Consider the following 14414-nt stretch of genomic DNA (forward strand, 5'->3'; position numbering starts at 1 on the left):
ATCTTTTATTTTGTTGTGGATTTTATCAAAGACAGGGATTTAACTGTGGTGTGAAAGTTCAGTCAATAATATGTACTAAATGAAATCACACCAACAGATTGTTAAATGTTTCTCAAGAACCTACATCTTTTTATCTAAAAATCAACACCCATCTAGAAAACGAGTCATTTGTATTTGAAATTGACTTCATGCATCATGTTCATGTTCAACCTTGAAACTCTTGACCCAGCTCACTGAATTTTCCTGTCACAGTGACCTGAACACACAAACACTTGATCATCTTCCTAAGTTTGCTCAACTACGACCAAGACACTATCCTCATTTCTACATAATATGTGGGTGAAACCAAATGAGCTACAGTTTCCAGCTGTTCCAGAGGTTCACAGGTTTTCAGGTGATTCAACCTTGTGAGAAGCTGAGGGCCTGTTTATGAATCATGATCTATTCACTGGTGTTAAGAGTAGAAAACAGAGCAAACATGAGTGACAGTAAATTCTATTTATTACTTTATCAAAACAGTTTTTACAAAAGGGGCCACACATTTTGGATGTCAGCATTAAAAGTGAACTGACACAACGTCTGCAGGAAACCCGCTTCAGTTCATTTATGTGGCAAACTTCTTCTGCCTGACGGGTGCCGGCAGCTGAGACATGATGTCCAGCAGGGGGCGCTCCACCACGACCAGAGAGTGGTCCTCCAGTAAACTCACACACAGGAGGTGCTGTGGAACAGAGCATCGTGAGCAGACATTAGTAAGATTGAAGGGAAACTTAAATCTGTATTTTCGATTGAACAGAGTCTATCAGGGAATTTGATACAGTAACTTTACAAACTGTGACTGTCTGACCTCCTTTAACAGTCTCAAAGCACAGTGTTGTTTGGTTGGGGCTATGTTACTATTGATTCATCTCTTTTAAAACAATGTCTCTTCCTCTCAAAACAACATTCGGGCCCAATCCCAGTGTCCCCCATACGACCTGAACCCTGATCCCTCATAGACTTCATTGAAAAGTCTGAATCCATGAGGGTGAACGCTGGGATTGGACTCATGACATCATCTGGCAAGGTGCCGCACACACACCCTTGCTAATGACCTTGTAATGTGACTGTACTTTGTAATGTTTAGGATTTTTCAACTCTGTAAATTCACAATGATGACAACTGTTGGCACAAAGTGCAGTGCAGTGTTTTTGGTGACTCATAAGCCCTGGACTTCCTGGACTGTGTTTCATTGTCTGTCCAGAACCTTGAACGAACAAGGTTAATGCTTAATAGTTTCCGTTTGATCCCGGCTCAGAACCAGTGCAGCTGCGCTGTGCTCAGTGTGATGACTGTACCTGGAAATTCTTGCAGATCTTGAAGGCATGACTGTGTCTCATCCTCTCTGGCTCGGGAACACTCCTCAGTGTCATCTGGTTGTAGAGCAGAGTCTTTGCTTCAGGGAGGGGCTGCACGTGGGAAGAGACACAAATACAGCTACAGTGTTATTTAACCCCACCATCACCATCCTCCTTCTGCTTTGAACAAAAATGTCAAGAGCAAGCTCAGATACACATGATAGTGGTGGAGCAATTGTAATCACTAGTTTTGCCATCATTGCTGGTGTCACACAGGCTGGTCTGAGTGTTTCTGAACCTGCTGATCTCCTGGATTTTCACACAACAGTCTCTAGAGTTAAACACAGACAACCACTCTTACAACTGTGGTGAGCAGAAAATCATGAATGAACAAACAACAACAGCTGATGGTTGGCTGCTGCTGGTGGTGTAATGACGTGGTGAATGTTTTCTTGTCACACTTTGGCCCCTTAATACCAATCAATCATAGTTTAAAAGCCACAGTGTATCTGAGTATTGTTGCTGACCATGTGCTTTCCTTTATGGCCACAGTTCACCATCTTCTAATGGCTACTTCCTGCAGGATAATGCTCCATGTCACAAAGTCTCAGATGAAAGTTTCCAACATCTTGTTTAATCCCCGACATGAAGAACTAAAGGCTGTTTGAGAACAAAGGGAAGAACTACTAATACTGTGATGTCCCTGATAAAGTGAGTGTGAGTGTAAACATACCAGACTCTGGTCAATGATGCAGAACATGAACATGTCGTGCAGAATGATATGAGCTGGGTTTCTTGGATTGAAGGTGATGTGGGTGACGGGGGTGTCCCGCTCCAACCACAGAGAGTGGAGGCCTCGTTTCTGCAGCTTCCGACTCCACTCTGTGTACTCCTTCTGCACCAGAGAGAACTCAAAGATCTGCCCCACACACCCACACACACACCCACACACACAGAAGAAACACAGTGTAAAAAGGTTTGTAGAGTGCGTCTGTCTCATTGTTATCTTTGAGATACCTTATGTTGTGTTTGTCTTTTATTGTGGCGGCAGAGCAGTCAGGTTATTATGGTATTAGGTAACATTTTATTATTGTTATCATTATAATTATCATAAGACAACATGAAGCCTGATGCAGCGTTTACCTGCTGGTCAGCGTGCACCATGACAAGGCTGCTGGTCACTGGGTGGATGGCTATGGCCGTGGGACAGGAGCTGTACACTGGAACTGTACAGTGAAGCTGTAAGCACAGAGACAGGTGGAGTTTACTGCCGACTGGTCACATTTGAATTGTAGCAAAAACAACAAGAAATGACAAAGACTAAGGAGAGAAACTGGAGTTCAAACGGACCTTTAGCTTGTCGAGGTTGTAGATGTGGATCTCACAGTCTGTGTTTGCTGAGGCGAGCCACTTGCCATCCTCACTGGCAAACAGCAGGTGGACCGGCTGCCTGGAGCCTGGACATCAAACAGACACACTGGTTATACAGCGAACAAACAGAGAGCTGCAGGATGATCAGTTTAGCTGGTGTGTGTGTTGTAACTTTGTCATGGGTAGTTTGCCATTTGGGTCAGATTCATTCAAGTGTGCCTCAACACACTCTCACAAAGTCTAAAAAAATGCAACAATCACACTTTTTAGAGAAAATATTTGATATTAGTGAAAACAGATAATCATTACCAAACACACTGTTGACTAGATGCAGTTTTTAACACTAAACTATCATTACAGGTCTTTAAAACCCACACATATGTAAGTGCTTTCATCAAAACAACATTTGACTTCTTCATATGATTATTTAAAACACATCTTAACACCTCATTTTAATGTCACAAGGACCCTCACCAGTCGACCTCCCAGCTCTACAGGCAGCTGCTCCAGCGCCTCATCACCCCTCCCCCTACTGTTCACACTGGACTCAGCCATATTAATGCTGAGATAGACATCTGGTGGGCATCCAGAATTCATCAGACCCTCGTTACATAAAACATCCCATTTTACCTCTACAGCAGCTGTATATCTGCTCAAGTTTCACTTGTGGAAGTTATGAGTTATTTTTACTGGTGGACATGGACATCAGTGTCTCTGTCTCCCTGAGTGTCACACCCTCAGTGAGAGTAGAAACAGTGTAAACTACATTTTTCACATCATCACAGATTCAGATTTTAATTATTCATTAGTCTGAGTCAGGAAAGAGACAAGTAACTAATACTGCAGTGAGCACCACACACTCAAACCACGACCAAATCAAAGTATAATAAAGTGACTGCACATATAATTAACCCAAAAAAGGGGATCTAATGTTTTTCTATTGGGGTAAAATAATGCAATTTTCATTTTTTGAGCAGCATATGATGCCATGAATTAGTAAAACATGTTGCAGACTGACTCTGGTTTACCTTAAACTGAAGTGTCTGGTATATTAATGTACAGTCTACAAACCCCATCCCTAAATGTGTTGCTCACACTTCCACAGTAAAAAGCCCAGGAGCACTGAGGAGTCTGGACTCAGACTCACCTGACTTGGGTTTGAGGGTATGAAGGTATTTGCACTCTGACTGGCCAAGGGCAACCACAATGACTGAAGAATGGCTGGAGGAGGCAAAGAGTCTGGAGGAATCAGAGGAGAAGCAGAGCTGGTGGGCTGAACGAAGTTCTTTGGGTAGTTTGGACACCTGGAAGGAAGAGAAAGCGGGGGAGGGGGGGTGTTCATGATCCTCATTCATTACCAACATACACAGTCCCAGTGTAACTGCAATCCTCAAACACACATCAAATGTTTATTGAATTTAGTTTTACATTCATTTCAGGCTCAGTCAGAGACCTAATTTATGTATCATAGTAAGTTGATGGACAGGGATGACTGTGAATGACTAACACAGAGAGGAGCATAGGGGGGCAGCAGGGTCAGTGTTGAGGAGCCCACCTTGGTGATGCTGATGTTGTTGTTGTTGTACTGCAATCTGTAGAGCCGGACACTGGAGACGGTCGTGTACGCCATCCAGCCTCCACATGGAGACAAAGCACTGCAGCAGATATGCTCCTCTCCCTGCACAAGACAGATTATAGTAAAGATAATAGTAATTGTTTTGTTTTGCTGGTTTTAAGCTGTCTAACACAGATGGTTGCAGCAAAGTGAAGCTTTTACTGACGCCAGGTTTCTGTAATGTAAAACAAAGACAGACACAACACACTGAGTGCACACCTTCCGCTTCAGATGGATCAGTTTCTCAGGTTTCCTCTTCACAGGTAGACTGTCACCAGGCTTCCCTGTTAACACACAATAGAAGTTAGTTTTCATTGCTTTCAGTTTATCTGTGTGTGTGTGTGTGTGTTTTCCTCACCCTGTGCATCGCTCTCCCCTAATTTCCACAGCTCTAAATGTTCAGGGAACTGGAAGAGCAGCAGTCCTGCTTTCTTTGCACAACAGACCAGACTCCTCTACACGGAGGACAGACAAGTAGTAAGCATGTTGCCATGGGTCATGATCGACTTACAGGTTATCTCCTGTTTATATTACATCATTTCAAACTATTAAAAAAAATATCTTACATTCATTTTCTTATTGGCTCATACGACACAGAGAATAAGATTAAGACAAATGTCCCTTCTGAACTCTAATATTTATCCACTGATATGTACTCACATGTGGGAAAGCTATCTTGCGCAGTGATGACTCCTGGGTGTTCTTCTCCACTTTGTCCAGCAGGGGTCGCACTACCAGCTGTGTATCCATACCTGATCACAGACATGTATATGACTGTATAATTCACTGTACAGTGCAGGCTTCCATGTTTTGAACTAAAAGCAGACATCTATGGTAAAATACAGAGTCTGAATTCATACAAGAAACTTGCACATATTTGATTAACCAGTGTACTGATGCATGACATCAGATTGCGTCATAGCAAAAGTTGAGCCAGGTTCAACTTTCTGCTGAAACACACAACAGTATTGTTAGTCTGCAGACAACCTTGGATCAAGACTCCACAGTGATGCCTTCATGTAAAGAGAAAAACCCTGACATCTCAGACATCCACATAAAGCAGTTCCTGCTGACAATAGTGTAAACAAGTCTACAGCTATGCTAGTGGTTCTGTAAGGCTGTACTCAACGCTAACCTGGCAACATGTTTTTACAATAATACTAACATGCTGATGTTTAGCAGGTGTAATATTTATCAAGTTCACCATCTTAGTTTAGCTTGGTGGTATGCTAATACTTGCTAATTAGCACTCAATACATAGTACAGCTGAGGTGGTCATTAGCTTTGCAGGTATTTTCTTCATTTATTTTTGTTTTTCATAAACCAAAAATATTGGACATATTAAAATGTGACTAGATGAAGGAGCAACAGAAAAAGCTACGAGATCAGTTCTCAGAAAATCAGGTCAAAGTTATTATAATTCATCCTGAGGGGAGCATGAACATCTGCACCAACTTTCACGGCAACCCATCCAGTAATTGTTGAGATATTTCAGTTTATTTGACACTGCCAAAAAAAGAAAAGAAAAAAAAAAAAAAACACATACCAAATGGCTAAAAAGTATGACCTGATTTAGTGATTCAGATAAAATTAGAACAGGCCTAAAATCATATAGAGGGAAGGTATAGACAGGTGCAATATCACTCGTATTCTTTACTTGATCTGAGGTCTCATGGCTTGTTTCCTCCTTTCCTGGCTAGATGAATTTGTAATGTAATCTAATTTATATATATGTGTGTGTGTGTGTGTGTGTGTGTGTGTGTGTATACTTGTACTTGCTACATAGTAAGGACCAAAAAAAGTATTTTACTGACAGAGTGAGGACAATTTGGGAAAGTGAGGACATTTTGGCCGGTCCTCACTTTTTGAGACACCTTCAAATCACATTTTGAGGGTTAAGACTTGGTTTTAGAGTTATGGTTAGAATTAGGTTTAGTTAGGTAAAAAGCGCAGCACTCTGAAGAGTGCTACGTTGGGCTCGGGCACACGGGGTTAGGGTTAGGCACTCAGTTGTGATGGTTAAGGTTAGGGTAAGGGGCTAGGGAATGCATTATGTCAATGAATGTCCTCAAAAAGATAGAAGTACAAGTATGTGTGTGTGTGTGTGTGTGTGTGTGTGTGAGATTGGAATACAGACAGACGTAGATCTCTCCATTTATAGGTAGATACATATACATACACATACTCCCCATTTATTTGAATGGGATAGTGGTCCTTGTGTGTATTTATGAAACACCAATAGAAAATTTAACACTGACCTCCAGAAACCACAGCAGTCTCAGTGTGAGCAAGCGCCCTCACATCATGTGAATGGTTTTTAAAAGTCCGAGTTCGGACCCACTCCTTATCCTGCTGGCCCACAGTGGAGGAGAGGAACTGGAACTGGATGACAGTGCCTTCTGATGTCCCAGCTACCAGGCTGCTCTGATCCTGTTGAATATTTAGAAAGCTTAACATCATTTATTCCGTAGGGTTGCGTACCTAAAAACTGCTTAGAAGTTGTGTAATGTGTCCCAATTCTTGGTGACACATTTACCTGTGAAACAGAAAGAGCCAGAACGTCCCACTTTGTAACTAGGTGAGTTCTGATCAGAGTTCCTGTGAGTCCATCCCAGATCTGGACCTTTCCTGCAGAATCACCGCTGATGATGGTGTGGTCAGACAGGAAGGCAACGCTCCAGACGACCACCTCTCTGCTCTTGGATGACCCTACACCTCTCTCCACCAGGAGCCTGTGTGTGGCGTGGCCTGAGGTCAGCAAAAGCAAAAGCAGAAAGGGGAAGGTCACAATATTACCATTGGGGGATATTTAAGGAATACATGGAGTTTAGAGGTAACAGACAGCAATTCACCTTCTGATGTTCAATTTGAATATTATTTTTGACTCTAGGCTCTGTGATAATTGTAAAAGTCACTTCATGATGGAGTTCTGTCTGATTACCTGTCTCAGCATCAAAGATTCTGATCATGTCCATCATACCAGCAGCAATCATTGTACCAGAGGGATGCCAGGACAGAGATATAATACGACCTAGAAGATCACATATTGGACACTGGTCACATCAACAACCTCAAATAAGTGTGTTACAGTACACATAAATGTAATTAAATGTAATGTGCACATAGCTGTGGTGAAAAACCGTAAGCACGGGTTAGATTAATGACTAACACTGAGCCAGCTTGTTCTCTTACCTTTCTGCCTGTCAAGGTTTCTTTGAAACTGAATCCTCTCCTCCAGTACTTCAAACATCTTCACTGTTCCATCCTCACAACCGACCTGACACAGAAAACATTCACTCAATTTACACTCAGGGCTAAATGAGGCTCATCTAATCAATTCTAAACTAGTAATAATCAGCCTTTATATACAGACGGTCTTGACTGACCGCTAGCATTGTTCCCTGGTTGTTGCTACTGATGGTCCAGGTTGGTCCTCCATAGGCCACCACAGTGTACTTGGGCCTCAGGTTCTCTAAGTCATATTCTATGATCTCTCCATTCAAACCAGCACTGAACAGCCGCTGGTCCACCCAACACAGAGCCTCAACAGCCCTGCTGTCCTGTCCTGGTATCACCTGGGTAGCAAAATCAGAACAGGTCTGGAGGTTATCCCTGCACATCTTACAGCTTTACAGACACTGTTATACAAAACTCCACTGACAAAATAAGCAGTTTAGTGTTTATTGGTTTATCTGCAAAAATGCATGGAGAATGCCACTTTTTCTTAAAGTAGCACTAGAGATCACTCTTTAATACGGTATACATGTAAATCAGTTAAAATGTTATTTAATTAGTTTTAATTTATAACCCTCATAACTCGAAAGACACATAAAACATGGGACTTAATGTATCAAAGTACTGCTGATCAGTTGTCAATACAAAGCACCGACTAGAGCAGAAAACACACGAGTGGACCATGCGGGAAGGTTATCTGGACTTCCTCTGACTTGTTACCTTTTCTTGGAAGTAATTGTCAGTGAAGTTGAAGATCTCCACAGCTCCATCAGCCCGGGCCACGGCCAGCCGCTCTGACCGGCTGTTGAAGGCCATGGCTCTGATAGCACTGGGCATATAGTCGAAGAACCGGACACGGTGAACCTTAAACTCCCCCATTTTCACTCTGAAGGAAAACACCAACAGGCAGGGTATCAAAGGTGGGCAGGCCACACTATGGACAATCTGTAAACATGCTGTCCGTTAGCTCGATCAAAACCGCACAGGTTAAACACACAGACTGCAGAGTATTTGTTTAACAACCCATTAAGTTAAACTGTATAAATTAATACTATAAAACATCTTTTACCCGCTGTTGTTTTCGCCGCAGTTACTAAACTTTGTTAGCTAGCAAATCCACAAGGTAGAAAACATCAGGAGCCACGTTGAGGACCTTTGAACCGGTGCTGATTCACCAAACACGCTGCGGAAATGCGTCACCACACCGACGCAGCTGGCGGGAAAGAGTCTGAAATGTGAGCAGTGGTCGAGCGCCGCTGTTTGCTGTTCTCAAAGCGGTTGTTTTGGGACTAGCTTCATGTACATGGGTTGATAACTTACCGGTCATTATATTTGTTCATGTACATCTTGCGCGACGGTCTTCGCTGTCTAACGGGACGATGGTTCAAATAGTCATAAGGTAAGAAGGGCGAACTGACTTCACTCCTTACTGTGACCTGGTACATTTGTATTTCCAGCTACATTGGTTTTTCGGAGGACACTTCCAGCTTCGTGTAACAGAACAGTCCAGTGAAACGTTATTAAGACAGTTAAATAAGGTCAAATGTCCAGCTTCGCACCTGACGGGGTTAATTTGATTTTAATAGCCCGCTTGCTCTACATTACCCCGCGTATTATACAGTTACTTACTAAAGAAATCAATAGTTTGCCCATGACTGTCAGAGTCTGTTGACATTTTCTTTTCTTTAACCACTGCCACAGCCCACACTGTGTTTCCTCATTTTTGTCGATTTTTCTGTCATATATCCAGTTCTTTGTGTCGTTTAACCTGTCATGCCTTTTCTGTGCTGTTTTTGGTCTTTCCTTTACTGGCGTCATAAATGAAACGTTTCATGCTCTCCAAATATATTAAAATGAATATGATAAAAATGTCCGTGGTGATCAGATGAAGTCCACTGGCGGAGGAACGCACATGTAGCTCTTTTGAGCTGGCTGTAATTTTACAGGACTTCTTTCTGCGGATTGATACGATTGAGCAGAACTGTCTCCATAGCAACGATCTAGGGACCGAACTGTGTTTTGACCATAGACTGTATATAACTATGTTTCGGCCTTGACAGAGGTTTGTGGAGGAATAGGGGAACCAGAGGTACAAGCTAACATTTTACTGATGTGGTTCTTAGAGAATATGCATACATGCCGAACTAACAAGTAGCTCAAGGTGGTTATGAAACGTTTATTTACATTTTACGTATTTTGCACTTTTACCTGTACTGGCTAACTCATTAATGAATTACGACATTTTAAACGGAGCCCGGAGGATACTTGGGAGAAGTAGTTTTGACACTGTAGCGTTATGGGATTGTTATGGGATTTGTTGGTATTTTTAGTTCATATTGGTGTGTGTGTGTGCTCCTTCAGAGGCAGTGTGGACGGCAGCAGTCCTCCAGAATGGCTGCTGCTGGAGCTGCAGGGAGAGATGGTGTCCAGACACAACTCTGGTCTGGCAGGAAATGTCATGGGAGACCTGCTGTACACCAAAGAGGTAAACAAAAGACTGCAAAGATGCTATGTGGCCAAAAAAAAAAAGCAGTTTTAGTTCAGAACCAGGCCGGATTCTGAAGTATCTTTGCATAAATGATGTTCATGCAAAGCTACACGAACAAAGGTAATGTCTGTGAGGGTAGGCTTCACCCAATATGTCATAATAAAACATATTGCTATATTTTGTCACAATATCTCAAAAGTAGGTAAAAATCTTTAAAAAGTATATGACAATATTTAAACTGAACTGTATCAAGGTATCCAATTTTGGATATTACCCAAGCCTAAGCAGGACATGACATTAGACATCTACTAAACAAGAACCACAGCCAAACTCTGCTTGCAGCCTCTCTATTCTACGATTTGCTGCATATCTCTTTCTTACATAATAGTTAACTGCTTTAGATTTTGGATTGTTGATCAGACAAAACAAGCAATTTAAAAATGTCTCATTTTCCTCAGTCATGAACTGCCCAAATACAGACAGTTTGTTAATTGCCCGACCAGAGAGGGGAACACTCTGGACCACTGTTACACCACAATCAGTGGTGCTTATCACGCCGTCCCCCGGGCTGCACTGGGCCACTCTGATCATGTGATGGTCCACCTGATTCCCACATACAGGCAGAAACTAAAACTGTGTAAACCTGTTGTGAAGACATCAAAGCAGTGGAGCAGTGAAGCCATAGAGGATCTGCGGGCATGTTTGGACTGCACTGACTGGGAGGTGTTCAGGACTGCTTCCAACAGTCTGGATGAGTTCACAGAGGCTGTGACGTCATACATCAGCTTCTGTGAGGACTGCTGTATCCCATCACGCACCAGGGTGAGTTATAACAATGACAAACCCTGGTTCACAGCTAAGCTCAGTCAGCTCAGGAGGCAAAAGGAGGAAGCTTTCAGGAGTGGGGACAGGGACAAGTTTAAAGAGTCCAAGTACAGGTTTAGCAAAGCGGTGAGAGAAGCTAAACGACTGTACTCTGAGAAACTTCAGCTCCAGTTCTCAGCCAATGACTCTGCTTCTGTCTGGAAAGGGCTCAGACAGATCACTAACTACAAACCTAAACCCCCCCACTCCATTAATGACTTCCGTCTGGCCAACGATCTGAATGAGTTCTACTGCCGCTTTGAAAGACAGTGGGACAAGCCTGACACTAACCTCCACATCAGAGCCACATCAGAACCCCCCTCCTCCTCCTCTACCAAAGGAACGTCTCTCTCTATCCTGGAGAGAGATGTCAACAGGCTTTTTAAGAAGCAGAACCCCCGCAAAGCAGCCGGTCCTGACTCTGTCTCTCCATCATCCCTGAAGCACTGTGCTGATCAGTTGTCTCCAGTGTTCACAGACATCTTCAACACCTCACTGGAGACCTGCCACGTGCCAGCCTGCTTCAAATCCTCCACCATCATCCCTGTCCCCAAAAAACCAAGGCCCACAGGACTAAATGACTATAGACCCATTGCCCTGACCTCTGTGGTCATGAAATCATTTGAGCGTCTTGTCCTGTCCCACCTCAAATCCATCACTGACCCACTCCTGGACCCCCTGCAGTTCGCCTACAGAGCCAACAGGTCTGTAGACGACGCCGTCAACATGGCTCTCCACTTCATCCTCCAGCACCTGGACTCCTCAGGGACCTATGCCAGGATCCTGTTTGTGGACTTCAGCTCTGCCTTCAACACCATCATCCCGGCTCTGCTGCAGGACAAGCTCTCCCAGCTGAGCGTGCCTGACTCCACCTGCAGGTGGATCACCGACTTCCTGTCTGACAGGAGGCAGCACGTGAAGCTAGGAAAGCACGTGTCTGACTCCCAGACCATCAGCACTGGATCCCCGCAAGGCTGCGTTCTTTCTCCTCTGCTCTTCTCCCTGTACACCAACACCTGCACCTCCAGCCATCAGTCTGTCAAGCTCCTGAAGTTTGCAGACGACACCACTCTCATTGGACTCATCTCTGATGGCGATGAGTCTGCCTACAGGTGGGAGACTGAGCGTCTGGTGACCTGGTGCAGGCAGAACAACCTAGAGCTAAACGCTCTGAAGACAGTGGAAATGATAGTGGACTTCAGGAAGAGCCCAGCCCCACCCACCCCCATCACCCTGTGTGACTCCCCCGTGGCTACCGTGGAGCATTTTCGCTTCTTGGGAACCACCATCACACAGGATCTCAAATGGGAGCTAAACATCAGCTCCCTCATCAAAAAAGCTCAGCAGAGGATGTATTTCCTGAGGCAATTGAAGAAGTTCAACCTGCCAAGGACTATGATGGTGAACTTCTACACCTCCATCATCGAGTCCATCCTCACCTCCTCCATCACCATCTGGTACGCTGCTGCCACGGAGAGGGACAATAACAGACTGCAGCGTATCATCCACTCTGCTGAGAAGGTGATTGGCTGCAATCTTCCGTCCCTCCAGGACCTGTACGCCTCAAGGACTCTGAGGCGTGCAGGGAAGATTGTAGCTGACTCCTCCCACCCTGGACACAAACTCTTTGAGACACTCCCCTCTGGCAGGAGGCTGCGGTCCTTCAGGACCAAAACCTCTCGCCACAAAAATAGCTTCTTCCCATCTGCTATTAGCCTCATCAACAAGGCTAGAGAGCCCCACTGTTGCTGATCAATTGCACCAATCACCAGAAAAAATTCCTTGTATGTGAAAACATACTTGGCAATAAAACTGATTCTGATTCTGATTCTGATTCTGATTCTGATTCTGATTTAATTTGCTGTCTTTCTTCCTCCCTCCACCAGGGGGTGCCAGTGCTGATTGTAGGACATCACATTTTGTATGGGAAGCAGGTCAAACTGGAGAAACAATTTGCTGTCCTCACCAAGTGCTCCGACCATTTGCAGGATACCCTGGGCAGCCAGGACAATAACGACAATGATGTCACACAGATACCCATGGAAACGGACCAGCATGGGTCCGCCTCCAAGTCTTACACTGTGTCTGCCCTCATCAAACGGAAGCTGATCTTTAAGACTCGTCCCAAACCCATCATCACTAATGTGCCCAAAAAGGTGTAGTGGGACCACGTTTCCTCACTGGGTCAGAGGTCGTGCATCTGATGGTGAAACACTGATCCATCTGACTTTTACAGCACAGGGCTTCTTCCAAAAGCTCTGTATACTTCAGCTTGTGTTATCCAACTCTGATATGATGCAGTTTGAATATACATTTGTTGTACAACTGATCTTTACTACACCTTTATATTGATCAACACTGTCAACCTTTAAGCTGAAGTGATTCCAACAAGAGACTTTAATGGGGCTCCTCACAGGTGTGAATGAATGTTGTATCGTTTCCTGAGATTCTTACTCATACAGCCCCATGACCTCTAAATGCTGTTTCAAAGGCAAAAACCACGTTCATTAAAAAAAAAAATAAATATGTTTATTAAATAATAAATAAATAAATAAATAAATAAATAAATAAATAAATAAATATATATATATATACACCTATGTAATTGGTGTATATAATTTAACATGAACCATAAATTGAAGTAGGTTTTTGTCTAAGGTTTTGGGTAGAGCTGGGTACCAAGTCCCAAAAGATTTATAAAATGTATTCATTTTCAATTCACATTCAACAATTGTCCATATCTCCTGAAGATGTTGCACGATATTCTCCCAGTTGAGAATAATAAATAACTGATAAATTTAAAAAAAATTAAAAAAAAGTTTTTTAGTCCATCAGGAAAGCGCTGATAGTCCAGCAAATTTGTACTAAGCTTCATTAAAAGGAACTTCAGCACCTTAGTGTCACAGCTTCATAAAATTGGAGGCAAAATTTAAAATGGAAGCAGCAGAGGCTGAGACAACCTAACTCTGAGGCTCGGTGTCAGGTGAACACTTGGATTTTTCAGACCTCTTGGTTCCAGTGTATAGCACAGGATTTCAGGACTTATTTTCTCAGATGCCGCAGCTCAACAGTTAAGCATTGGGAAAAACCTGGCTTTTCAAATGGAGATGGTTGTGGAATGTGAATGAATACACATAGCCCGACCTGTTGCTTCTACAGAGATCCATGATCACCTTCACAAATGAGACACTATTGAACTGGGTTGCTCAACCACCAAGTGAGTCCCTTCTCACAGGCATCTGCTCAGACCAGTTTACTTTGCTTTGATGGTGGACGAGTAAACGTTTCAGTGGCTCTGTCAACAACACTGTCGATGTGCTAAATATACTGCAGCATGGTAAAGAGATGAACAGGGATATACATCAAGTAAGCTGCAGGGCGGGCCTCCCTCCCTGAGGTTTGGACCAACACTTGACTATTAATGGAGGCCTATAATAATCCCATCCTACCACCAAACAGTATCATGCTCGATAAATGCCAGTGTTGTGGGTTAAAAAGGAAGAAT

The 14414-nt window shown here is 43.4% G+C and overlaps 2 protein-coding genes across 5 annotated transcripts; one reads left to right on the forward strand and one right to left on the reverse strand.

Moving 5' to 3' along the window:
• Nucleotides 1-483: 483 nt before the first annotated feature.
• On the reverse strand, nt 484-8762 carry utp4 (UTP4 small subunit processome component). 2 transcript variants are annotated; one of them, XM_071490385.1, is made up of 17 exons: nt 8627-8762; nt 8278-8443; nt 7710-7898; nt 7516-7600; nt 7265-7354; nt 6860-7071; nt 6582-6753; nt 4984-5075; nt 4682-4778; nt 4543-4607; nt 4264-4386; nt 3856-4012; nt 2688-2794; nt 2481-2576; nt 2071-2256; nt 1338-1448; nt 484-721 (listed from the first exon to the last, which is right to left on the reverse strand). In XM_071490385.1, exons 2-17 carry the CDS (start codon nt 8434-8436, stop codon nt 605-607), a joined length of 2058 nt encoding a protein of 685 aa, XP_071346486.1. In that variant the 5' UTR covers nt 8437-8443; nt 8627-8762; the 3' UTR covers nt 484-604. The 2 variants fall into 2 exon arrangements, with proteins under 2 accessions (XP_071346486.1, XP_071346496.1); XM_071490395.1 differs by having other exon boundaries at nt 8278-8502; nt 8627-8730.
• A 28-nt stretch (nt 8763-8790) lies between these two features.
• Nucleotides 8791-13314, forward strand: chtf8 (CTF8, chromosome transmission fidelity factor 8 homolog (S. cerevisiae)). Of its 3 annotated transcripts, none has more exons than XM_071490423.1 (3): nt 8791-8956; nt 9919-10042; nt 12796-13314. In XM_071490423.1, the coding sequence occupies exons 1-3, from the start codon at nt 8937-8939 to the stop codon at nt 13069-13071; spliced, it is 420 nt and encodes a 139-aa protein (XP_071346524.1). In that variant the 5' UTR covers nt 8791-8936; the 3' UTR covers nt 13072-13314. The 3 variants fall into 3 exon arrangements, with proteins under 3 accessions (XP_071346524.1, XP_071346533.1, XP_071346541.1); XM_071490432.1 differs by lacking the exon at nt 8791-8956 and adding an exon at nt 9536-9646; XM_071490440.1 differs by lacking the exon at nt 8791-8956 and adding an exon at nt 9602-9718.
• The last annotated feature ends 1100 nt before the right edge of the window (nt 13315-14414 follow it).

This window comes from Trachinotus anak, unplaced genomic scaffold (genome assembly GCF_046630095.1).
Source record: "Trachinotus anak isolate AG129_WGS33_773 ecotype Australia unplaced genomic scaffold, CSIRO_AGI_Tana_v1 ptg000002l, whole genome shotgun sequence".
Lineage (NCBI taxonomy): Eukaryota > Metazoa > Chordata > Actinopteri > Carangiformes > Carangidae > Trachinotus > Trachinotus anak.